Below are 27,636 nucleotides of genomic sequence, written 5' to 3'. Positions count from 1 at the left end.
GTCTGAATCTATTCGAAGACTTCGTGCTGATGCTCCAGGGGCTGATATACATCATTATCCTAGAAATGCTAATCGTGTGGCACATGATCTCGCGGTAGATGTTTTCTAAAACGCCAACTCAGTGTTGGAGGAAGCCATTCCATGGTTTATAAAAAATGTCATGATTTGTTTATGTCTTAACAAGATGAAATCTGGTTCCTTATTAAAAAAAAACACTTATAATTTTAGTTAAACATAATTTAAGTAACAGCAATAATCTATATACCTAAAGCACCATTTGTAACTCGATAATACTTTAAATTTTGGATATTTCACATATGTTCTTAAAGTGAAAAACAGACAAGTTTTCTAAATAAAATAAATTAAATATAATGATATTTTCATTTTTTTGGAAAAAATAATTGGTTACACCGGATGTTGAGAAAAAAAAAAGCTTCTCACAAAATCAATACAAGCAAGAATCACGTACAAAAGCATCTGGTATATTAAATATAAAGCAAATATAGCCAGTTAAAGAGATTTACATAAATCAGTGCATTCCAAAGTTCTTCTGTTAGACTTGAGCTACGTTTCAAACTACACATACAGAAGAACATGAATGAATGTTTTTCCATATTACAAAGAGGTGTAAGACATGTCAACACCGCATTATAGTTGCAAAAACTAAGCCCGTCTTGAAGTTTTCGAACATGACAGGGTGAACTGAAGAATGACACCACTTCCTTGATAGCACATCGATCTTGAAAATGAATCAGGAAAAGATGAACACAGAACACTTCAAAATATGACTGCCACAAACCTTTTTCCTTGTAGAATAGGCTCCTAGTACAGGTATCGTACAACCTATCAGAAAAGGATAAAGTTAACTGATTATAATATGTAAACTCAGTGCCAAAGGATTGGTAAGGTTGATGCGTAAAGACATGTAAACAAATTGATAGAAGAGGAGGAAATCACTTACATAATAATTCAGAGGCAATTCAGTTCACTCTCTGCAGCTTCACCGTTTGATATATTTTGGAGGAGTGTCTAAGCAAGGGCTGTTTTTGGACTGATCTTTATCAAAATATACACCCAAAGTTTTTGATCCACGTGGAGATTTGACATGAGCTTTCTCAAAAGTGTCTGGAAAATGTCCCTTCGCTAAGCTTTTTAAAGTTCTTGGTTTCCTTTCATGCGAGAGGTAAGCAGATACAGGTGAATCATGTTTCTTGGAAAATTTTCCTGATAACTCTAGAGGCCTATGGAAAAGTAAATGTGCCACGGTTCGATCTGTTGGATTGGTGTCGTTCTCTTCATCAGAGATTGTACTAATTCTGTTTGGGAAAATAAACAGATGATCAAACATAGCTGATAGACCAAAATAACTTAAGCTTACTCTGTTATCAATGCTTCAGGACTGGAGAAGAAAATGATTGGAGAGCACATGATCACATTAGTTCAAAAGAAGTCTTGGAACTTATTTAAGGGTGCGTGCATTCGAAATTTGTGTCATTACAATTAAATTTTGGCCAACAAGTTAAATCTCTCCAACTGCATTAATAAAAATCCATTGGACTTGCAGTTGATTCAAGAGAGTAAATTTTGCTCCAAACTTCAGCATTCATACAATTCCACTAGTTTACATCCAACAACTTAATGTTATACATTCTATTTTCTCTATTAGATATGATTATCTGACAACATATTACCGATGTTTATCATCATTAAACGCTGATTGTCTTACTGGAAATCATGATCTCTCACATGATAAGTTACAAAAGCGTGATCAATAATATGTAGGTAAAGTCCAAAACTTGAAAATATTTAAAAATAAAAAATCAAGGGGCTCCCACAGTGCAACAAATGACATGCATGATTGACGTGAGTGTTCCTCACAAATTGTTAACTAACCTCTCATGAGGATCAATATCTTTACCGAGCACTTCATATCTGCTGTTGATACTAGCTGTGTCACTAGGGCATTGCCTTTGAATAGCACTTTGAGCAAGTCGAAACAAGCTATCCCGGATGCTAAGTCTTATTTGGATGTCTAACTGCAAAAATGTCAGTTTGTGGCCGAGTTATTCCAACTTATCAGAAAAATGACCAGAAAGCATTCTACCAGCAGTGACATTTTACTAACTTTAGAAATTGTTTCGTGAAGTTGATAAAGCACTGATTCCTCCACTGAGCAATTTTCAGAAGGTATGCTAACTACACTGGAATCATTGACTTCTGTGGATGTGCTGTGATCAAGGGAAGGCAAGGTGCTAAGATTTTCATCAACTTCTAAGTTCCCTCCTTCCATTGTCGAATGCTCAACTGATAAATGATTACCGAATTGCTGCTGCTGTTTCTGAATTGCAAGAAATGCTCTCAATTGTTGATGCCTCCGTAACTTTTCGATTTTTTCCTTGGGTGTCATTGTTTGAGGCTTCGCTGCACCATCCATTGACTTATTTGGGGAATTTGCATTGCCAATTTCATGGTTTCCTTCCACAGGATGAAACTGTGGTAAGATAGACATGGAGGGGCAGTGAAAACCATTCCCATATAAAGTAGATGACAAAAGTGGACCAGTAAATTGCTTTTGTTGGAAAGGTACAGCCCTCTGAAACTGACATTGCTGGCTAAGGACCAAAGGTGGATATTGGTTAACCATTGATGGTGCGTAGCGAATGTTGAATTGCTGTGACGGGCTTGCTCGCGAGGAGCATGCATAACCTAAATCATGCAGCTGTCTGATGTCATTCTTTGCTTCTGATTTCTGGCACTTATGGCCCTTCGGCAATCTCTTTTTATTATTGCCCTGAGCACATGAAAAATGTTGAAAGATAATTATCCATGGTATAATGAAGACCACATATTCATGATGGAAACAACAATGACCGCCTGTATGCTGTCCAAATTGGCCAATAATATAATGATATTTAGAGGTTAGAATAGGCTATAAATAGGACATTCACTCTTTAGTAATATATAGTTTTCTACCGCACGAAACCAAGAAAGAAAATTGAGTGAATTTGAGAGCATCAGGAGTGCTGCATTGTAGATTCAATAGAATTGCAAGAAAATTGAGTGGATTTGAGAGCATCAGGAGTGCTGCATTGTATTTTCAATAGAATTGTAGTGCAAGAATTCTATTGAAATATATTGCATTTTGATATATATTACCCTTCAAATTTATAGACTCTTCCTTTATATATTCAAACACCCAGCAAAAACAACTAGACAAACAATCTGAAATTCAAAGAAAAAAAGACAATCACAGAAAGACCAACAAAAACAGTGTGTGCTTGTTTTGGTGCCCAGGAGGAAAGCACGGGTTAATTAAGAAACCAACTGAAACTTTATCATGGACAATTAGTTTGAGTAAAAATCCAAAAACGTGTAGAAAGAGTGACATACCTTACAGTTTCTGCAGAGACAATGTCACGATAGCAAGTCATCTAAGTGTATAATGTTTTATGAAATGATATACAAAGATGTACACAATTTCTTAACTTCCACATGTTTTGTATGGTAAATTCATTCCAACTTGTAATCTAATCAAAGAGTTGTAGATAGATCTAGTCAAACATTCAGATTGGAAAATATCAACTCAATAAAATTATCAAACTGTGATTTGCAAAGCATTTGTCCTGTGATGAACAATCTACCGACTTTATTCTTCCTTGACTATTTAGATCATTAACTAGTACAAATATAGCATAATCAGCCTTTTTTTAATGAAAATACTATAGCTGTCCTTCAAAATAATGAATTTCCAGTGTTATTTTCTTTTCTCATGATCAGCCTACCACGTTTTCGATATCCAAGGACAAACAAATGAGAAGCCAAGGGGTATATTTCAAGCACAGATAGAACTTAGACAAAGGGATCCTATGTTCCCATTTTTGTTTAATATGGTGGTGGATGTGTTGGGGAGACTGATTGATAAGGCCAAGGCCATGGACTTAATTAAAGGGATGGAGGTGGGTAGAGATAAGATCGAGATATTTTATATTCAGTTCGAGGATGACACACTTTTCTTTGTCAAGAAGGAGAATCGTGTAGTTGTGAAGTCGTTTTGTAAAATGTCAGGGTTAAAAATCAATTGGGAAAAGAGTGTTTTGTTGGGTCTCCATTGCGAAGAAGAATTATAAGAGTTGGCTCAACAAATTGGGTGTGGTACAGAGAAATGGCCAATTAAGTATTTGGGGTGTCTTTAGGAAGAAATCCATTAAAAATCCCGTTTTGGGAACCGATTTTGACTAAGTTGTCAAAGAAGTTGGCAAGTTGGAAGAAAGCATTTTTGTCAAGAGGGGGGAGGTCAACGTTGATTGCGGCCGTTCTGAATTCTTTACAGATGTATTTCATGTCTCTTTTAAGGGTACCAAAGAAGGTAGAGGAGTGATGGAGAAGATTACGAGGGATTTTTTTTGGGATGGATCTGATGGTGAATCACGTAATCATCATCCGATTGCCTGGAAGTAGGTGTGCAAACCCAAAAATAGAGGGGGTTGGGTATTGGAAGTGTTTGTTTGAGGAACAGGGCCATGTTGGGGAAATGGCGGTGGAGGTATTTGCAGAAGACGGGACGTTGTGGAAGAAGATCATATTGAGTAAATACGGGTTACAAGATAATGGATGGGATGTGGGTTTAGCAAGAAACGTGATGTTTAGATGCCCATGGAAGTTTATTTCTAGATCTTACCTGACTTTTTATCGATTAGTGAGTACAATGGTTAGAGGAGGTACAAAGGTCAGGTTTTGGAAAGATATATGGTGGGGGGTTCTTCCTTTCGGGATCTTTATCCGTCTTTATTTCAGCTTTATTCGGTTCATAATATGTCTATATCTCATTTTGCTTTATTTGATAATTTATCCTCTTTCCCATCATGGGACTTGCATTTTCGGATTGAAGGGGAAGATGATGTCTGAGTATGGAACGGGGATCCGTTAGGTTTTTTTCAATCAAATTTTTCTTTGAGTCTCTTTTCGAGCATTAGTTTTCCCGCTTTTACATTTTACAATGTTATTTGGAAACCTACAGTTCGAACAAAGATTCAAGTATCCTCGTGGATAGCGGTTATGGATAAGTTGTCGACCTCAGAGATAATGCAAAAGAGTTGGTCCACGTGTGCTTTGTGCCCAAATCGGCGTGTGTTGTGTCGGAATGACATGGAGACGCGAGATCACATGTTGATTCATTGTACATTTACGAATGGATTGTAGGCAAAAGCTTTAGAAGAACTGAGATTGGTTTGGGTGGTGCCAAAATCAACGCAAGATTTATTCGATATAGATCTTGGACAGTTTCTTGGCAAGAGAGGCAAATTTTTTTGGAAAGTGGTGGTTCATGGCATACGTTGGTGTGTGCGGACAGAGAGAAATAGGAAAATTTTTTACAACTTTAAAGATACAAGGGAAGAGTGCTGGGAAAATATCATTATCAAAATATCTATTTAGATTGGATATCAAGTAGACTTTCAGAATGTCTCAATTTCAGATTTATTGAGAGGTTGGGCTCTTGTGCATTTATGTCAGGGTTAGGGTCTTGTCTAGTATTTTGTCGTGAATGGATTACTAGTCCGCTTATTGTAATTAAAAGCTATTAAATATTTAATAAAATATCGTTTCTTATAAAAATAAAAAATAAATAAAAAAAGAATTCATGTGTTTGGATTCTAAATAACAGCTAATAGATTATTATAAAGTATTTGAGTTTAAATCTCATAGAAGGTTCAGAAAGTTGTTTGGCAACTAAACATATTTTTAAGTCGAGCATAAAATTTTTCAATGACAAAGAATGATTCTAATCCGTAAGTTTGTTTCTTTCTTTGTTTTTATCCTAGAGGGACTAGGAGCAGCTTCTTCAAACACAACCAGAAGATGATTAAGCCAAGCTCGTCAATTTCCAAAAAAAACGAGAAAAGAACAATAATAAAATAAACTTAGTTCTTTGCACCTTCTCTTTCACTAATAGCTCGCTATATGTTCAATAGTAATTGTGCTTGCCTGTTCATCTTTCCCAGCTTGAGACTTAATCTTGCTGAATGTTTCATTCACAAAAACAGAACAATGGCTGGAATCTAGCATAAATTCAGCTCCAATCTCAGACATATCTAAAGAGTTTGGTGCACCAAGAGGCATATCAGAAGAATCACCAGATGTAGGCATAAGTATCGATGTATGACTAGTAACACCTTGAGAAGACAACCATGGCTCATCAACAGTACCACCATTCACGACTCCACATATTGGGTCATTGTTCCTGTAAAATATCACTTATGAGGATACTAAATCAGATGGACATGATAAGGAAACCCAGTAAACCGTGATAGTAAAGTTAATAGAGCTCCGGGCCATGCATTTATTCAATGAAATGAACTTTGTTTAGTTTAAAATTTTCAAAAACAAAAAAAAAGGCAGACGTTTTACTATTAGTAAAATTCCAGATTTTAAGAAACTAAAATAAATTAGTAGATACAATAAAATAAATTAGGAGACACATAATTTATTTGTTTCATATTTTTGTTTCCTTGTTTTCTTATATATGTACCAGGGTAATCAATGAGAATAAATGTTATTTTCCTCTCAAACATTCTGATATTCCATGAAAAAAACTAGGATCTGCAAAGGTGTAATGTAGCCTGCAGAACCCTAACTCAACCTTACGTTGATGCGCTCCTTCTGGGTATCACAGTGCCCATAGCCGCAGAAACCTACCTCAACATTGTGTTCTTGTGCTGCTGATCCTCTTGCAGAAGTGACAGTGGTGTTAGTGCGAACCTCTTGCAGCAGCGAAGCAATCCTTTGTCTAAGTCCAAACACCCAACAAGCTCAAGAACTCGGTATTTCAGAAGCCCACAGCCTCAAGTGTAGTCCAAACCAAATCGTTTCGTAACGGCGAATAAACTTGTGACAAGCATGATTTCCACCAACGGCAGCTATGGAGGAAGAACTGGCAACAACGAAGTCATGTCAGGAGAGACCGGTGATCCAACATAAAAACTGGAGAGCTGAGAACTCCCTAATGGTTGCCAGGTTAGTCAACTCAATTGAAACGTGATTGAAAACCATCATGTCTTTACAACGGCTATGGAAGCTTGGCCGTGACATACATATCTGACTCATAGAATTCCTCTCAATTATTTGGATTAAAATCCAAATTGTGGCAAACAAGGTAAGGTCACCGAGATGCCACAACCTTTTACGATGAGATGATGTTATGGTGGCATGAACTGGATCTCTATTCTGACGACGTGTGGTAATACCCAAATGACAGTGTTTTGAGACTTAAAGAGACAAGAATGACAGGGTTTTTATGTTTTTTGCTAGTTTCAACAAGGAGCTGGATGAAGTTAGGGTCCAAATCCTGGGAAAGAAGCCATTTCCATCCTTGCATAATCAGAATTCAAAGTGAAGGTCGGAGAAGATTTACACCTTGTGGTACTTCAATAATCGAACATAAAAGTTCTGCCCTAGTGACAGAAAATACCAAGACATAGGGTGAAAGGAAGGCAAACCTTGGTATGATCTTTGCAGACGTCGATTCATAATCAAATCTCGAGAAACCGGTTGGAAAATTCATTGTAAGCCACCAAACCCAAAGAAGAAGGTTGGGAACGAGGGTTGCGCATTTCAGGCTGGTGGTTCATATCAGGAGAAATTCTCCTTTACATTCTTTTCCCTCCACAGAGGGACAAGTAAACCAATTGTACAAACCTTTTGAATTTCAAACAAGTCTTATTGCACAATAGCCCCAAAAGATAAAAACCTTACCTCTGCTCCTGTTCAAAATGATTCTAATTGTCCTTAGATTATTGATTCAAGTGAAACCGATCATGTCACAGGATTGTCAAACTTCTTTTTTCTTTTCTTAGTCCTTGTGCAAGGAAACGGAAAGTTAAAATCACGTATAGCTATTTTTAAGCCATTGTAGGAAAAAGGTCTATCTTTGTGTCGCCGTTTCTTACCCTTCATGATGTTCTTCACATCCACGATTTTCCTCGTAATCTATTTTCAATAAGTAAACTAACTCATGATAAAATCATCAAGCTAATTTCTCTTCATTCCAAAGTCCTTTTCAGGATTTGATTACAGGGAAGGAGATTGGCAGTGCTAGACACAGTGGAGGCCTATATTTCTTTGAAAATGGATCGGAATTGGGGAAAAAATTTCAACCATTGAGTACTTGTCTTGTCCCAAATCCATGATTATATTATGTTATGTCATTTTAGACTTAGTTATCCAAACTTCAAGTATTTAAAACATTTGTTTCCTAAATGATTTTTTGATGAATCATCTTCATTTTAATTGGAATTATGTGAATATAAAAAAACATCATCATTTCATTTCCTTCATAACCATCTAAATCCTCAAAACCCTTTTTAATAATACAAAGTGATGTTTGGGGTTCTAAATAAACACATTGTCGAATAAAATATATTTATCACATTTACACATGATCACACAAGACTTTTTTATTTACTAAGTAACAACTCCGATACATGCAAAGTCTCTTAAGATTTTACCAAATGGTACAGAAATAGTTTCAAACAAAGATCTAGATATTTAGGAGTGATGATGGAAATGAATATTTAATTTGATCTTAGGAAGTTTTTTTCCTTAAAAATGGTATAATATATCTGTTAGGACCAATGGAATCCGGATATCTCCACGCTGGTGTGATATTGTCCACTTTGGGTTTTAACCCTCATGGTTTTGCTTTTGGAACCACCCAAAAGGCCTCATACCAATGGAGATATCATTTTATCTTTATAAACCCATGATCTTTTTCTAGATCTTCCAATGTGGGACTTTGGTTGCATCCCAACAATCCTCCCCTCAAACGAAGTTCCACTATTATTCTCATGGGCCGAGCCTCCCCTCAAGCCTTATTCGTCCTCCAATCGAGGTTACTCCACTTCACTGCGTTGGAGCGCACGCCTTACATGAAACTGGGAGCATAAACCACCCCGAGAGTTTAATCAAGGATTTTTACCGGGAGCCCTCACCTCCTTCGTTTAGGTATCGAGGATTCTACCCACACAGCTCGATCTAGACCATGACTCTGATACCACTTGTTAGGACCAATGGAATCCGGATATCTCCACGCTGGTATGATATTGTCCACTTTGGGTTTTAACCCTCATGGTTTTGCTTTTGGAACCACCCAAAAGGCCTCATACCAATAGAGATATCATTCCATCTTTATAAACCCATGATCTTTCTCTAGATCTTTCAATGTGGGACTTTGGTTGCATCCCAACAATATCAAACTTCATGTATTAATATTGCCCAACGTAAACGTAGAGGCCCAAAGAAAAAACAAGGATCTTTTGGAGGTAGATAGATCATTACTACCTTCCACAAAGGTTTTTAAGTATCTATACGGAGAGCTATTTTAACTGCACCATATCTCATTCAATGATTGCCTCTAAAATTTTAACTTTCAAACTCCCCTTCAAATTTAAAAAACTCTTCTCCAACAACTAGAAGTTAAGGATAGTTACCCTCTAAAGATTTTAGTTGCACAACCTTTGTTCATAATTACTGGAACAAAGGAAAACTTGAACTCGAGCCACCAAACGTGTCTTCCAATCACTTTCAGGAAATGGATTCTATCAGTTTTCCAAGCCAAATCATTATCATGGCGGAGATATAATTCTTGCCACAGTGACTTCACTTTATTATAATACTCAGTAACCTCTCAGACCTTGTTTTTTCTGCCACAATCTTAATTTTAGTTCAAAGATTTGCAACGAGTTTTTGAGGTTCAAGTATGTTTCTTTGACAGCATACCACAATTCTTTTGATGAGAAAAGTTGATGTCAGAAGAAACATATATGTTTTACCAATTGAAGTTTCCATCAAATTGATTATCATAAGGGAATTTTAAGCTTTCCATGTTCATCATGTCTACTTGGTGGTTGGATGGTTGTGGCCTCCTTTATTTTGCTGGTGACATAAACAAATTTAGCTTTTTGCCATCAATCACAAGTTTGATTGACTGCACGCACTTAATTCCTTCGAAAAATAATTTTGTTTCATCAAGAAAATTCAAAGGAATGAAAATCTGCAAGGCAAATGAATTCTAATAAAAAGACGAAAAATAAGAATTCTAAATTACCTGGATATCCTATCCAAATCATCAAAACTTCCGATATTTGCCCAAATATAGTCGGCAAAATCACCTTGTTCTCTGTCCTCTGGTGGATTTTGAAGAAAATCAGGAACTTTATCTATTTGCCCAGTTGCATCTATGTATTTAGAAGATAAACAATTAGATAATTAGATTACGAAGCCTTTTCATTGATATTTAAAATAATTGTTCGAGTAAAATAAATTTGATGCGCTGGCCTTCAAAAATCCACCTTTTGTAGTCATCATATTGTTGGATGCAGCGGTGCCCATCGAATCCTTATCAACTTTCTCAAGATTTGTTATAGCTCTTTCTGAACCATCAGGCCATGAGTTAGATAATCCCTTCGAGGGGTCATGAATGCCATACTTGCAGCTGACAACCGCTTCAACCCCACGTTCATTATTTGTACAAGGTTTCTTTTGTTCAATACGGCTAACATAAGCAGTTTCACGATTCATCTCCTTTTTCGTGAGATCTCGAGATAAAACTGGATGGTTCTCCTCATTTTGATCAGGATAAGGAACAATATGATCATCATCACTTTCCCTAGCCTCACACCAAATGATATTTTTTAACTGAACCAAAGAGAAGTAGATAGTCAGGTATTGATACAATTGCAATTAACTCAGAGACTGAAGTGTATCATGAAACATGAAGAAGCCTAATTTGCCCCATGAAGCTGTAATGAAACAGAAAGACCAACAACATACATAAGATGTATCCGAACAATCAGATAAGATAAATTGCAATAAAAATGAAATCATCAGTAGAAATATATGACTTTTGAAATATTCACGGCATTACATAAGGTGAAGAGAGACACAATATCATACAGTAGAATCATGAAAGAGGAGCTGTCATCTTTCTGATTCCCTTAAATTTTTTTTCTCTTGATACTGCCCAGCAGTATGTCGGATACCACAACAGACAGCCCTGTTTCCAATGTCCCAACAATCGAGAATAATATGGGCTGCTTCAACCCAGAATTGAAAAATATTCAATCAGCATATCAATCAAATGGGACGTGCTAGAGAGAGACTATCTTTACTACCTGGAAAATAAAAATGGAAGAACTAGGGTTGACAATCCCCTATCTACATGATTCTTGTCCAAGTTAGTTAAGTCAAATAAAACCAAAATTTGGTATTATTATCATCGTTTAGGTCATCCATCTGTTATAGTTCTCAAGTTGACATTTCATTTATCATCTAAAAGTGCTGATCCTAAGTTTTATTGTATTTGTGAACTTGCTAAGCACAAACATGCTTCAATAAGCTATAAGAGAACACTTGGTTCTTTCTCTCTCATTCATAGTGATATTTGGGGTATGTTGACTATTCACAATATTTCTAGTGTGGGGTGGTGGTTTGTATCTTTCATTATGTACTCAACTACTACGGATTATCTTTTAAAAAGTAAATCAGAAGTTAGCACCATTTTTCCCAAATTTTACAACACGGTCAAGACGCAATATGATGTAAAGATTAAGAGATGTAGGTAGATCTGATAATGCCAAAGACTATTACAATGAGCCCCTCTTCATTTTTCCCAATGGAAGGAATCATACACGAGTCCTCTTAAGTGCACACCACAATATAATGAGGTGGCTGAACATAAAAATGACCACCTTTTAGATCTCACAAGAGCCTATTTTTTCTACAAAAATATTCCCAAATAATATTTGGGACAAGTTGTTTAACCGTTGCAAGACTTATTAATCGACTTCCTACTCTGGTATTTGAGTTCAAAACCCCAACCGAACTCCTCGCAAAAATTTTCCCATGTGAGTATTTCGAGCAATGATGTTCCCAGAATTTTTGCAAGTGTCGTGTTCATTCATGTACATTCTCAAAATAGGAGGAAAACTTGAAACAGGTGCTCTTAGATGAATTTTCATCGAGTATTCCACAAAAAGGATATAAGTTACTTCCAACCACTGAATTTTCTTTAAGTATTCCTTTGTCGATGTTATGTTTGATGAAACTGAGCCATTTTTCAATCCTCCTATCTTCAGGGGAAGAAAATAAGGGAAGATAGAGATAAGGACATGTTTCTTGCTGAGTTTCCCAGGCAACTTAACTTCTTCGAGTCTCCATCCACGCCTATTTCAAAGTTTTCTTATCACGGCTCTATTATAGCATCGATCAAGTCACCAAGCCACTCCAGTCCTCTGAAGTCTGTCATACCAATTGTCAAGTCAGCCTAGTCATGTGAAATGATGAATAATGAGGGGAAACAAGACCATGTTCAATCACTAAAAACCTATTTCAGGGAGAAAATCCCACTATCTCGATTGGCGCAGAGCAATCTCCTATTCAGGCAACCATCCAGCTCCTGAAATTATTCCCACACCAACCAACAATGTCTCTCCATCAACTGAGCCTAAGAAATCCATAACTAAGCATTAACCTCTAACCAAGCACAAGCTCGCAGCTAAGCATGACACGGATCTATCAGTTGCCCTAAGCTATATCCTTGGCGATATAGCAGAAGAAATCTACATGCATGTTGCCCTGGGTTTGAATCTAGAGAGGGAATGGCATGTAGACTTAAAAAGGATCTCAATGGACACAAAGAATTGTTGAGAGCCTAGTTCGGACGACACACCAAAGTAATGCGCACATTAAGGTACAAACGAGCTAAAATTGCCATTATTTTTCTATATCACACACTCCAAATCAGGGGGAGTCACAATCCTTGTTGGTGGACATGAATGATATGACAGTGATAGGTAACGATTGAAGAGAGATATCTAATTTTAAAATAATGCCTTCTAAATGAATTTAATATCAAGGACTGGGGAGGTTGAAAACAACTTTTGTTGCTAGAATCACTCTGATTCTCCAAAAGGGTCAATCTTGGGTCTCAATATTCTGTAGTAGTATGTCACAATATCTCGACCCAAAAGTGTTTCTTGTGATCCGAGTTTATGCAATTTTCACCATCCATTTTCTGGAGCATAAAACTTGGCCTATTAGTTGCTACAGTCCATGACTTAAATGCTGATGTGAGTAATTAACATCATTTTACCAAAGAATACATATGAAAGAAATCTAGGTAAATCACGTCAGACACAAAGCATCCAGTTCAATCATCAAGAAAAATAATCGAAACAGAAAGAAGTTCAAAATAATCTATTCGTTTCAATGCCTTAAATGGTGCATATATTCAAATAAAAATCACACAATCGATCATTCAAGAATATTTTCTCCAGTATTATTCTCCTTTACTCTCAAGGAAGCCACTAGCCAGCAAAAACAACAAAGAAAAACAAAAAACAAACCCACATACCTCCTCGTCATTCCAATCAAACATAGCCATGAAATAAAGAAAAAATCGCTTCACCAGATCGAAAAAACAGCAGTTTCACTAAATCCAGCTTCAAGTATAACCAAATTTCCTCCAAGCAAGCCTTGTCGAACAAAAGTATTGATCAAGAAAACAATAATAAGATTCCATTAATTCTATTTATTCATCCTGCTTCCTGAAGGGTAAACAGGGGGAGGGCTGTTTCTTCACAAGTGGGACTTTCAGACAAGACTGATTTGGTGGAGAGAGAAGAGCGAGGTAGGGTGGCGGGGCCCAATCCCACGTGACCGATTCGTTTTGAGGGCGAGAAAGGCTGATTCTTGACGCAGCATATCAAATTTGTGGCTTAGAATTATCATATTTTTTATATATATATAAGAATTATCAGATCTATTGCTGCATTGTCATTGGTTCAAGTGAAAACGTTATCTCGTACAATAGGTATAGTTTGATTCTTATATCGGTTCAAGTTGCAAATATAAACAAATTCAGGTAAAAATATGATATTGGTTCAAGGGGAATTTGTCAAAAAAACCCTATTCTCATTCTCAACCTTTCCTTTAGTCCCTACCTCACTAAAATTTTGTTTCAACTCCCCATATCTTTCAAATTTCCAAATTAACCCTTATATTCTTATTTTGAATAATTGATTTTTCATTTGTAAATAATGGCCCATCATGCTTCCGTAAAATAAATTAAATCTTTTACCTTTTTGATCGGAGTACCACCGGGTTATATCCACCGTATTTTACAGACTGCTTCTCACAGCCCAACCACGCGATGGCAACCGATGGTTACCGACGTAGATTCCTTCAGTAATACTTGGCACAACTCTAATTCGTTTCATACCTTAGAGTGTACAATAAAAGAGAAAATTTTGAAAATAATACATGAGAGGGGCTAAGAGCGAAGATCTCTTTATTCAAACACCAACATTTTATTAATACATAGTAACCTCCTGTAGAGGAAGAGAAACTTGTTTAGCTACTAATAGTAGCTGAACTCACTACACACATATATTCGAAAGAAAATTATTACAAATGTTTTGAAGAAAAATGAAGAGGTTGATCGATTCCTTCATCTTCCTTCTGCTTCCTTATTTATAGAAGGCTTCTTCGGATTTGAAACTCGGACTTCAAATCTTGATAAGCCTTTACAGCTTGCATATGGACCATGTAGTGGTTAAGTGGTCCCTCCATCTTCTTGAGATGTCTTTTTCTAGATGATTAGTCTAGAAATCAACTTTTCATCTTCTTTTATTTCTCTGACATACCAGTAGAAATGTGTATGTAAGATATCGGCTGTAATCTCATCATCTTTTTCTTTGAACATTTGGACTAATGATCTGAGAGCTTCCAGATGAGTTCTTTTATACTTGATTCTCTTTTTCAAAACTTTCAGATATAGACGATACATCTTTAAGTTTTGATTTTGGTGTGTTTAACTGGTTTCATTTACCCTTATTTATAGTGTAAAGTTTGGGTCAAGTTTTCTTGTTTGCTTTATTGGATTCCTTTTTTAAATAAAGTATCCAATGTTTTCCCGTCCTTTACCACTCATTATTAGTGGTTCTTGTGTCCTTTTCCACCTATTATTGGTGGTCTTTTTATTTCCACTCACATGGTGGGTTTTTCTTTTGTTAGTGGGCTAGTCACATGTCCACAATTAACTTTTTCGAGGAATCTTTGGCTTTCGGTGTCCTCGGGAAAAACGTGAATGTGGTCCATCCCCACTTGTGCTTGTGTCGGTAAAGTGTTTCCGATCAGATCTCGGTTTGAATCCTTTATCGAATTCAGGTTCCTTCTGGTTTTGTCATTCTGGATAGATGTTTTCAGACCATCTTCCTACATGTGCCATGTTACAGAATTTCCGACGAGTTTCTTTACTTGCCGGCAGCTTGCTGTTCCACAAAATATTTCTCTTTTTCTCGAATAAATCTTCTGCAAAAATTGTTGTTTTTCCTGTCATGGTGTTTAACAGGATTGATCCGTTCACTGAATGATTATAAAATTTGAACGAAAACTTGACTTTGTCCATCTCAGTGAGACAGACCCATAGACCCCAAGCTCTTCTGGTAGAAATGTCATCTTCAGTAATTGAAGCAACCAGAGGTGTTTCTTCTGTCGGAGGATCTTTGATAAATTTCTGAATGTTTGTATCTGGCCTCCTTAACTTGATGAAATGAAAGGCTTCATGTGTACCTTTCCCTGCTGGTTCTGGTGTGCACTGAAAAAGTATAGCTCCAAAACATCTCCTCTGGACAAATAATCATTATTCGCCCAGGTTTCATGAACAGCTTCCTGGATCCATTTTGGTAGACCTGAAATTTCCGGAAAGCTGGCTGATGTAGTATAAACTGAGGCAAGAGCCCCGAATTCATACCAAGCTTTGACCTCCTTGGGATATGAATTAGGTTTCATCCATACCCTAGGATATTTCCCTGAAACATCAACCCTATTGGTAGCTGGGTTAATGCCATTTCTTGTTTTTAATTTCTCCCAGTTCTGTTGGTAAACCTGAAATGGAGAAATTGCAACTTCATTAGTACCAACCTTATATTTGCCTTTGTCAGTACGAGGCCTAAGGTTGATCTCTCCCTCTTCAATCCCCGAGGTGAAGGGTTGACTTGATGACTCAAGATAAGGATCAGGAGTCTCAATTTTTGTTTCAGCCGACTCATCTGGAGATGATCCCGACTTAACACTCGTGCAAGGGGTATTTGAATCCCCTGCTCCAGGTATAGAGTCCTGTACTCAAAAACTCTCCATTTGGCAAACCAATGGCTTCTCAATGCCTTGGAGGATAGGCCTTTGTGTAACAGACCATAATTGAGTATAAGCCTGTAAACATCCTGTAATTCGATCAGAGACAACTCTCTTATCGGCTTGTTGTAGTCTTCCTGCAACTTCTGCGTTTAAGACCAACTTGTTAAACTCGTTTTGAAGCATTTCAAGGTGTTCCCTCAAATGCCTCTGCATCTTGATGATGACATCGATATCACCGCTGTCCATCTTTTGTTAAAAAATCTGCAAGAATATTTTCATGAGATTTTATTATCACAATATCAAAAATATAATTCTGACATAGTGCCTACCATCTTAATAATCTTGCCTTCTCAGGTTTAAAATCAATTCTATTCCTTAAGAAAGCTTTTACCTGTGTGTTATCAACTTTTAAAGTAAATATTTTTGCAAGTAAAAATAATGGCCATTTTTCAAAAGCCCTCTTTACTGCATAAAATTCATTTTCGTTAATATGCCATCTTATGGCTTCTGCATCTGAGAAAAATAATGGTCATTTTTCAAAAGCCTCTTTACTGCATAAAATTCCTTTTCGTTAATATGCCATCTTATGGCTTCTGCATCTGAGAATAACCCACTACAATATCTGTATGGTTGTTCTCCTTCTGGTGTGAGCTTAGTAAGAACTGCTGCCCACCAATGATCACTGGCATCAGTATATAATACCAGATCATCTTCATCTTGAGAAATAGCCATTTTCGGAAGATTTTTACAAACCTCCTTTAAATGGATAAGTCCTTCTGTGTGTTCTTTTGTCCATATAAATCTTGCCTCTTTTTTCAATAATGGACTGAACACCTTCCTGTGTTTTGCTAGGTTTTTTATAAACATCCCAGCAAAATTAACAACTCCTAGAAAACTTTGAAGTTGTTTCTTGTTTTTTAGGACTTTCTGAAAAATTCTGCACCATTTCGACTATGTGGTCTTGCAGAATTATTCCTGACTCATCGATTTCAATTCCGAGGAATTCAATCTTTCTTGTTGCAATAAATGCTTTCTTTTCAGATAAAACCAGTCCCTCTTTTTTACAAACCTTAGAGAAAATCTCCAAGTGTTTCACATGTTCATCCATATTTTTAGATGCTATTAAAACATCGTCAATATAAACAAACATAAATTTAAAATAATCCTTAAAAAGATTATCCATTTTCCTTTGAAATATCTGGGGTGAATTAGCCAACCCCATTGGTAATACTTCCCAAATATAATGTCCTTGAGGTGTGGAGAAAGTTGTGAATTTCTTGCTTCTTTCCTCCATCCGAATCTGATAAAATCCGGACTTACAATCAAATTTAGAGAATATCTTTGCATTGCGTATGCAACTGATTAGATGTTCTCTGCTTGGTGTAAAATACCCATCAAACTCCAGAATTTTATTAATTTCTTGATAATTAATAACTAATCTGGGTTTTTCCTCGTTTTATCTCACCATAATTTCTTACCAGGAAACCTGGACTGCTATATGGTGACATACCTGCTTTGATCAAACCAAGGTCCAAATGTTCCTTGATTATAATCTGCATATCCCTTTGATCAATGATATTCATTGGGATAGGCTTGCAACTGACAAATTCATACTCTTTGCCTTCCTTAATTTTAAGGCAAGCTTTGAGTTGATTTATGTCCCACCATGCCAAGGGATCTTCATTGTAGTTTTCCTTGATCGTTTTCTTGACATATTCCAATGATACCTTAGATTCAAACTCTACTTCATTTGTTTATAGAGTTATCTTAAGGCATTCTATATCTTCTGGTTGGAGTGCTTGATCTGCTCTTAACTGGAGCATTGTTTCTCCAAATCGTCTAGAATCTTTCATCTTTGGGTTCAGAAGTTGTCCCGAATCACCACGCTTGTTGCGAAAGTGGATCGACAATTTTCTATAAAATGCATCTCTTAGTCTCTGGACTATGATTTTGTGATCACAGGGTGTTGTGAACACTAATCTTCTAGTCTCATTTTCTTGAGTATAGAATTTGAACATCTGTAGGAAATTATTTCCTAACAATATGTCAGCTCCTGTATCATGAAAATAAATTGGTGGTGTTTTAACCTTGTACCAAGGTGTTTGCCCAGCACCGCCAATCATGATTTCTGTCATCTTAATCCCTTTACATAAGATTAAGATTCTTCTGGAAAAATATCTTCCAGCAATCTTTGGTAACTCTTCTTCCAAATTATTTGGAAAAACACCTCTTTTTGCTGTACGGATTCCAGCACCTGAATCAATATAAGCAGCAAAGTATTCTGCCTTATATTGTTCATACAACATTCCTACTGGAATGTATATGGATAATGGACTTGTGGTCATTGGATTTTCCACATCTTATCTTCTGCCATAAACTTCATTCCATATTCTAGACGTTTCAAGGTTTGTGTTCCTCGAGAAACTCTAGTCCAAGAATCAGTCGATCTGATTCTTTCCTCTGGAATTCCTTGAATATGAACTTCCGATTCTCCGATATTAATCAGTCCTTGGTAAGTTCCTATCATAGGTTGTTCCAAATAGTATATTGAATTACAAGAAAATTGATTCCTTTGCTTAGTAATATCAAATACTATTTATATTTCCTTCCACCCTTCTGGGCATCTAAGTTTTCCCATTGTAGAAAAACTTTTCGGCTCCTGTTGGGTTTCTATGACAGGTGTTTTTTCCCACCTATAACTCATAATTCTATCTCCTTGAAAAGATAGTCTTCTTGATTCCAATCTAAGACTTTGATTCCTTTGTAGAATCGGTTTGTCTTGTATTTGGATATCTGTTTCCTGTATTAAAGGAAACTCAACTCGTTCTGGATAGATTGCCTGAGCAACTTTTCCAAATATCTCTGGTATTTCAATAAACTCGTTTCTAATAAACAACTCAGAATGATGTGTATTAGATAGAGCATATGAAATCTGAATAAGTAATAGAATATGGTCTATTACCTTCTTTCATCAGCCTCTTTTCCTTGAAATTCTGATGTAATGTCAAGGCTCGGCTGAAATCTCAATCTGCCAAGTTGTAGGCTATCCTTGGATAGATTACTTCCTAAAATCTTTCCTGCACAGAGATTTTCTGAAATTGTTCCCAGTACTAAATCTTGTAGATTCCCCATTCATTTATCGCATATAGCAATATTAATAGGTGAATCTATCCCTTCTTTGAAAGTAGCCTTTATCATAATCTGGATTGCTCCAATATGAATCCAAGACATAGTCTTGCTATTTCTATCTTGAGTTTTTGTAATTCCTCCTTAATTTCTTCGGAAAGAATTAACTGCATCTCCATTCTATTGCCTGTAAGTTCCATAGGGATTGCTATTTCCCTTCTAGAAACTTTATAGATTAGAAGATGCTTTCTGTTTCTTAGGCCAAGATTTCCTAAGAACTTTTCTACCTGTCCTGCAGAGAATCCTTGATATCTCTGTAGGCTAGGATTTTCTCTCATGATCCTTTGGACCATATTATGAGATATTTGTTGTCTGGCTGAAGAATCCAGACAAATCTTCATGTGTTTCGTGTCGAAACACCTCGTCCTTAGTCAAATTCTGATTCAGTTCCATCGGATCCTTCTTGACTTAAAACTTATTCTTCTTCATATATACTCTCATCTGAGGCAATGCCCTCAAATCGGTATACTTGAATAAGATCTTGGTAATAAACTGCTTCTTCAATATCCGGGGTAGGATCGAAACGTTTAATACCTTTTTTTTCATTTTCTGGACAATTGGTCGGGATATGACCTCTTGCTCCACATGTCCAGCAATTACAATCCTTGAAACTTTCATTGGTTTGAGTATGAGCTCTTCTGAAAGTTTTCTTCGTAGGTGTTCTTCCTTGCTTCGAGATGTACTCGATGTTTGGGATGATATCCTACTCCTTGATGGTCCATTTCTTTTTCCAGATTTATAAGATCTGGCTTTGTGTCTAGACCAAACAGTTCTTGGTTTCCAGGAACTTTTTCCACTTCGAGCATAAGGATGAGTCCTAAAACCTTTTCTCTTATGCTTCTGTGGTTTACTTCCAATAATTGTTGGAAGATCATTCTCTTTACAACACAAAGGAATTCTTTTGTTGATACCCCTTAGGCGTTTGTAATTCTTTTGTAATGCTGTCCATATGACACCATTTTGCTAACTTTCCTTCAAGAAAAGAGGCTCTTCTTGCCAACGTATCTGGATTACCAGGTACGTATTTCCTTATGAGCATTTCTCTCCAAGGGCTTGGCATTTTTGCAAAGAAAATCTGCATAGCTATATCTTCCTCGACTCCTGAATTCCATCGATATTTAGTGAATAACATAATGTATTCATCTACCAAACATATATCGTGTAATTCAAGACTATACAGAGCTTGAGTATATTTCTTTCTCTTTTCTGTATCTTGACTGTTAAAATAGTCTACCCTTATAAATTGTGCTTTAAATAGAGTAGCCATTTTTCCGGCTATCTCGCTCAGAGATTCTCCGGCCAGGACTGACTCCTTCATTTCTAATGAAGTCATGTCCCAAACAATTTTCACTGATCCCATAAGACTCATTTCTAAGGGTTTAATGAATCCTTCTTTGTTGAGATCAAGTGTATCTGCTGCGATTCTCATAGCAGATGTCCAATCATCTATGAGATCTTCTCTGTTTTTAAAATCTAATACATCGAGGTTAAGCATAACCCCATAAGGATGTATCAGATCTAAAACAGTCTTCCCGTAGGGTGTTTGGTGCAAGGAAATTTGACTTCTCCTTGTCCTTGTACCCGCTGGGTGTGATCCTCCACCAGTATGGAAATCAGATTGGGATTCTATCATGTTAACATTCTGAGATCTCACACTTTCTCTTGGTGGTTTCTGAGTAGATGACCAGGTTATAGCAGGTATTTCACCTCCTGCTGTGTTCATCTTTAGATCTACAACTTTTAGATTTGCAAAAGATTCTGCAAACTCTGAGATAGATTTAATTAGATTGATCATCTTTTCTTCTTCAATCAATGGTTTTGACACCACTCTAGCCTTCCCTTGTTGATGTAACAAAGGTTCGGTGCGAAATGATGGTGGTAACCATCCTCCTGAAGTTCTTTTACTAGAACCTGGTTGTTGTTCTAGTTTCTGAATTCTTGTTTGAATATCCTTTAATATTCCAAGAATTTCTTCCTGGGTTTTAAGGATTTCTTCAACTCGTTGGGGTACAAAATATAGCATGTTGCCATAATTTTGTACTGTTTTTTGGATTTATCTAAGATCTAAAGAGAGCTTAGAGGAGTCTGGTACTATCTCCAGAAACTTATTTGCTTGAATCATAAGTTTACCTGAGATTTCTCGAACCTAAGTTCGGATTCATGATTTTTTCGAAATTCTCCTTCTCATACAATTAGTTACTATTAATAATAACATTTGTGTTTGAAATAAATCAACCTTTCGCTCTGATATCATTTTGAAAGCGTGAGGATCAATTAAACTTAAAATAGGAAATAAGAGTATTTTTGTCCATTTTAGGATATTAGGGAGTTTAAAGAAAGTTTTTGATGTGTAGGGAGTTTGGGTAAAGTTGAGTTTGGGTTTGGGGAGTTACGAACAATTTTCCCTTGGTTCAATATATATGAGTACATTATGTTTTTTGACAAAAACTTGTGTGAGACGGTTTTACGGGTCGTATTTTGTGATACGGATCTTTTATTTGGGTCATCCAAGAAAAAATATTACTTTTTTATGCTAATAATATTACTTTTTATTGTGAATATCGGTAGGGTTGTCCGTCTCACAAATAAAGATTCGTGAGACCGTCTCACAAGATACCTACTCGTGTTTTTTTATATATACATGCATGTGTGTGTATATATAGTTTGTTATTCTGATAATCAATTTTAGTCATTTTAATCAGAATCATATTATCGATGTTAATTTTTTTATTATTATATGATTAAACACACATGTATGTCACAAAATATATTTTTTATCACTAAAAGCTCCATTAAAAATTTGCAACTCTTGCCTCAGATCAAATTTGTAAAATCCATAATTATAATCATCTCCATCACCTATCACTAAGAAGAGAAAGACGATGAATTTAAATTTCCGCAATTAAGTATTTTAGAGATTTGATCGGGGCTAGGGTTCAAAAATTTTAATGGGGACAATTAAAAAACAAAAGTAAATATGCTTTAAATTCAGACACTCAAACTTAAATTGGCATTTAATTTCTGTTAAAAAAAATATTTGTTTTCACTCTCTGTTCCATAACAACATATGTTTGCACTCCTCGATTTCACATGTTTTTTCTCGAGTGAAAATCGGAAACAAAAAGTAAAAGCATAGTACTGATATATGATATTTGAGTATCAACTATTTAGATCTGATATTAATATATATTTTTTAAGTACTCAAATATGTTTAACAAATATTAATATTAATGACACATTAGTTTTTTTGGATAAAAATCAGTATAAAACATTGAAAATATTGTATTGTTATATGATATCTAAGTACCAACGGTTTGAGATATGATACCAATATATGATTTTTTAGTACACAAACATATATAGCAAATGTTGATATTAATAAATTTGTTCCAATTTTATACTCAAAATCTTATTTTTATATAAGATCGAAAATAATTAGTACTCAAATATCATATATTAGTATCATATTTTCAATGTTTTGTATTAATTTTAACCGAAAAGACAATACTAATGTTTGTTGTACATGTTTGAGTACTCAAAAATCATATATCAATATCAATCTAAAAAATTGGCACTCAAATATCATATATTAGTGTCATATTTTAAATATTTTGTACCGATTTTTATACAAAAATAGACATGTTGACTCAAGGAGTTCAAATACATTTTCTCTGACACAGAGAGTGAAAGCAAATTTTGGTTACTTTCAGAGTCTTTTGACAAATTTATCATTAAAAGAAATTCAGTGTGACATGCGTATGAGTTTAATCATATAATTTAAATAATTTAAAATTAATAATTTTTATTTACACGTCTCTAAATAGAATGACTAAAGTCAATCGTAAGATAAATGTAATATTATAATTGATTCAAATAAAATAAATGACTAAAAATGTTACAACTCGTAATATCTTTATCTTTTAAAATCATTTCCCGTACAATGACCTATTGACAAACCAGTGTAATGTGGTTTCGTCTTATGGGAATTGAGACCGATGGAAAATTCGTCAAGTGGTGGAATGTCGCCACGTACAAATTATATTATTTTTTTTTCTTTTCTTTGTTTTTTAAAAAAACAAATTATATTATTTTTCCGAATGAAGAATGTATAAAAAAAATAATTAAAATGTCTTGCTCAAATTCTTATATTTCTAGTTTGGAAAATGACAAAAACTCAAGTGAAAATAGAATGTAATTTCACGAATTGTCTCTCTTCCTTGGTTCCTTTTACCTGTTGTTTGACTTAAATAAAACTCAAATCAATCTGATGTGATCACGCTGAAATAGATGAGCTGGGTAAGAAGCTTCAACGGATCGAATCAGTAATTTTTAGTGTTAGGAATTTGAGTGAAAGTAATGGCTTGAATTAACACCTGCAAATAAGAAAGTAACTCGTGAATGGACGCCAGGAGGAGTATCCGGCGTAGCCACTCCGATGCTTAAGTAAGTAGGTTGAAGATGAACACAAGCAAATATATGAGAGAGTATATGTGAGTGCTTGAGAGTTCAAAGATTCAGTCCCGGTTAAATGAGAAGTATACATGCTATTTATAGTAGAAAATGAGGCAGGTACCTCGATTCCAGTGCCACCTACTAAGTATGGCAAGTCGGCTGCCCATACTATAGCTTCTGATGACTTCTAGAATACTCCAAGTACAAGTGGTTCTGACATATTAGATGGCATGTATCAATCATACTCGTGTGTGGTGCAATTCTCGAGGTGGCCCGGGTGGTAAGGTACCCGGGTACTGGTCTGAGGGCCCGGGCTATATGGCGATCACCCGGGAAGAGGAGAAATGCCCGGGTCTTGAGTAAAGTACCCTTGCATGTTGGTTCTGATCCGGGCTATCCAATGAATAAACCGGGTTAATGATGACCCGAATCCATATGGTGGTATCACCACCCATCTCTAAAATAGTCGAGCTAGAGTCTTACTCGCTGTCCCGATCAATCATACTTGTACTTTCGCAACAACATAATCCAGCATGTGTAAGAGCATCGGGGGCTTCAAATTAAGAGCATAGGGGGCTTCAAATACCCCACAGATGGAACGAGATACCGGGTTTTGATACCACCAAGGATTAAGATAATACGATGGGGCCTCATGTATCCCGGGCTTTTGAATAAGATGTCGAGGCCTCATATCTCCCGGGCTTTGAATATTTGTCGTTTAGTTTTCTCGGGCAGTCCAAGGGGCTGTCATTATGACTCATGTCTTAGCATTAAATTCCCGACAAAAAGCATTCCGTATTCCGAGAGTGGATAAGTCTGACGCCTCGATAACCGCATACGTCCTTTCATCTGCCCGCACAACTTCCAAGATTCATCTCGACCCTCCGATTAGTTTAGATCAACAATGGAGATTAACTCCCTCCCCTTATATATAGTAGTTCACCTATTTTCAAAAAATCACTTGCAAATTCAAATCATCGGCGAAGCCCTTGCAAAATTTTTCTACGAAGCTCTTCCATGCAAAATCACTTACCTCCGGTGATCTCCCACCGTCTGCAACTTCAAATCGATTTTTCCTCCAAAAACTCGTAAGTTTTCTCCCTCGAACTATGTCTAATTCAACATCTTCGACCTCCGGAGCGAATGCGCGAGGCTCTCTTAGTGATGAGTCCACCGCGATGCGCTCTGATTCCTCCACATCTCCCCCTCGCCGTCGCCTCCCTACCCAAACCTCCAAAAAACCAGCGGCCCACCAAACCAAGCTTTCCTCTTCCAAACTTTCTTCTTCGGGCACTTCCCGAGTCTTGAAAAAAGACAAGGGCAAGGGCAAAGCCCGGGCTTCTGACCCTCCTTCTACAGTGGCCCCGGGGGTTCCTTGGTTTATCTCAATGAGCAGCAGTTTGTGCTCGGGGGCAGACGAGGAACTTCGAACTTTGGGGGCTATTCCTTCCACCTACTCTATCCTCATACCCGGCCCCTCTGATAGGGATGATCAACCTCCCTCTGGCTATACAACCTTCTTTCGGGACCAGGTTAGAAATGTTCTCCGGTTCCCCATCCCTTCTTTTTACATCGAGGTCGCCAAGCTCTTTGGTGTGCCTATCAACCAATACCACCATAATTCTTTCCGAATAATGGCTTCGGTTTATGTTCTCTTTAAAATGCATAATCTTGTAATTAACTCCCTCATCCTTCATTACTATTTTGTTTGTAGATTAGGTGATTATTCTTTTTTCCTTTCTTCCCGGCTTAATGCCCGGTTCCTTGATGACATCCCTTCTTCCGAGAAGGGATGGAAAGGAAGATATTTTTTCATTCAACTCCCAGCCCCTCTTTCCTGTCAAACCGGCTTCATCACTTCTCTTCCCCAACAACCTGCCCTTCCCCGGGCTTATAAATTTGAGGAGTTTTACACCCAAAGCCAGACTTTGGTGGAGGGTCAAAAACACTCCTCCTCCACCCTCATTGCCCAAGAGAACCTGGTTACCTATCGGTTAAGTGCCCGGGCTGAAGATCCGGTAGATAGGGTGATCGATGAAGTAGCTGGCTCGGGCTCTCAACCCGGTAACTTCTTATTCCTTGTCTTGTATTTGTTCTGCTTGGATTGGTAATCTCATACTCATCTGTTATTTTCTTTACGCAGACAAAATGCAGGAGGCAAAGAGAAGAAATGGGCGGAAGAGAAGGCGGCAAAGGAGAAGAAGCTGGCAGCCCAGAAAGCCGCAGCTGAGAAGAAAAAGGCCAGGGAGGCGACCCGGCAAGTTGAGTTGACTTGGGCCGAGACTCAACATGAGGAGGAGGCAAGCCGAGATGAATCTCGGGAGGATTCTGAAGACCACATCCCTCTCACCCAGAGGAAGCGAAAGGCTGTCACAAACCCGGAGCCGATCCTGGTCGAGAGTGACCATGAAGGGGGCCTAGGGTTCGTCTCAGGCAGCCCAATCAACCACCCCTCCCCATCAACAATCCAACCAATAGCACCTCTTCACCGAGCAGCCTCTCTGGGTCAACATTTTTGAGGAGGGATCCTCGGAAATGGGGCTTAAGATCTTTAAACAGCTCCTGACTCTTGACGAGGAGGCTTGTTTGAAGAACTCCCGGCCTGTTGCCAAAATTTTCAAGGGCTCGAACAAACTTTTGGCGGTAAGTTTTTCTGCTTTTCTTTCTTGCTATGTTATTATTTATCTTTTACTGACTTGCTTTTGAACAGGCTGCTCAACTGATGATCTCGGCCTTCGAGGAGGTTGCTGCGGCTGCCACCATTTCCGCTAATGGAGCCCGAAAATTCCAAGATACTCAGTCAAAACTTCAAGAAGAATTGTCCCGGGCTCGGGCTACTTACGAAGAGGAAATGGCCAGCTTGCGCTCGGCTCTGGACAAGGCCAGAGATGACATCAACGAAGGCCTTGCTTGGGAGGAAAATCTGCGAGGTATCCTATCTGTCTCGGAATAGAGGAATCATTCCCTTTCTGAGCAGGTAGAGGTACAACAACTTCGGGCCGAGAAAGCCGAGAGCGCCCTGGCTGAGTATAACAAAGATAAGTGGCAAGCCTCCTTCCTTCAATATCCCGAATTCAAGAAGGCCGTTGAAGACCGGGCCTATCCCCTTTTCCAGACCGGTTTTGAAAAGTGCCGGGAACAATTTGAAGAAGCCGGTCTTGTGCCTGCGGATAGGGGAGAATTCTCGGACTTTGGGCGTGCTGTAGCCTCCCTTCCCAAGGATGGAGAAGAAAGAGAAGGAAGGAACTCAAGAAGAACAGACAGGGTCTGACCACATAGATATAGACTAGGATTATGTTTTTCTTTATTTCTTTCCTGTAATTCCCGCCTTCCGGCTTTTTAATGCAATTATATTTCTTTCAATTGTTCTTGCAGTAGTATCCTGATAAATCTTCAAAGACCCGAGTAACATAATTGTTTGTATGAAAAATAATCAGAAAATTTTCCAAGTGTTGAGAATTAACCGGTTAACTTTTTGAATAAGTAGTCGGATTTCGGTCTATGTAAGAAATAAGGAACCCCATATTTTAACAAACAACCGAGATGTAGAAAATTTAAACCTGGGTTTAATGCTCTTGTATGTATAACCCAAGTGTGAAGACAAGGCCAGAAAGCATGTTTTTGGGATCCGGAATGGTTGAGGTGTGGTACCCCGAGCCAGGGTATAGTGCCATGAGCTTTTTAAGAACCAAGGTACGGAGCTTTGGGTCGGGGAGCATGTCCCGGGACATGGGAATGGTCGAGGTGTGTTGCCCCGAGCCAGTGTATAGTGCCCTGGGCTTTTTAAGAACCAAGGTACGGAGCCTTGGG

General features: G+C 37.3%; 1 protein-coding gene across 4 annotated transcripts; it reads right to left on the bottom strand.

The window, feature by feature from the left end:
• Positions 1-431: 431 nt before the first annotated feature.
• On the bottom strand, positions 432-13,749 carry LOC142530367 (protein LNK2-like). 4 transcript variants are annotated; one of them, XM_075636174.1, is made up of 8 exons: positions 13,406-13,749; positions 10,948-12,291; positions 10,344-10,689; positions 10,100-10,229; positions 5,983-6,238; positions 2,126-2,791; positions 1,894-2,036; positions 432-843 (listed from the first exon to the last, which is right to left on the bottom strand). In XM_075636174.1, the coding sequence occupies exons 3-8, from the start codon at positions 10,570-10,572 to the stop codon at positions 486-488; spliced, it is 1,782 nt and encodes a 593-aa protein (XP_075492289.1). In that variant the 5' UTR covers positions 10,573-10,689; positions 10,948-12,291; positions 13,406-13,749; the 3' UTR covers positions 432-485. The 4 variants fall into 4 exon arrangements, with proteins under 4 accessions (XP_075492289.1, XP_075492285.1, XP_075492288.1 ...); XM_075636173.1 differs by lacking the exon at positions 10,948-12,291 and adding an exon at positions 958-1,316 and having other exon boundaries at positions 633-843; positions 13,406-13,744; XM_075636172.1 differs by lacking the exon at positions 10,948-12,291 and adding an exon at positions 962-1,316 and having other exon boundaries at positions 704-843; positions 13,406-13,744.
• Between the last annotated feature and the right edge of the window lie 13,887 nt (positions 13,750-27,636).

Source organism: Primulina tabacum, chromosome 17 (genome assembly GCF_025594145.1).
Source record: "Primulina tabacum isolate GXHZ01 chromosome 17, ASM2559414v2, whole genome shotgun sequence".
NCBI lineage: Eukaryota > Viridiplantae > Streptophyta > Magnoliopsida > Lamiales > Gesneriaceae > Primulina > Primulina tabacum.
This window is presented reverse-complemented; position numbering and strand designations above follow the sequence as displayed.

What these genes read in the sequence shown, in the direction of transcription:
- LOC142530367 (XM_075636170.1), bottom strand. Translation starts at nt 13,435, where the DNA reads ATGGCTATGTTTGATTGGAATGACGAGGAG. An exon ending in TTGATTGGAATGACGAGGAG is followed by an intron (nt 10,690 to 13,405) that starts GTATGTGGGTTT and finishes TCTTTGGTTCAG; the next exon opens with TTAAAAAATATCATTTGGTG. An exon ending in CAATATGATGACTACAAAAG is followed by an intron (nt 10,230 to 10,343) that starts GTGGATTTTTGA and finishes CTAAATACATAG; the next exon opens with ATGCAACTGGGCAAATAGAT.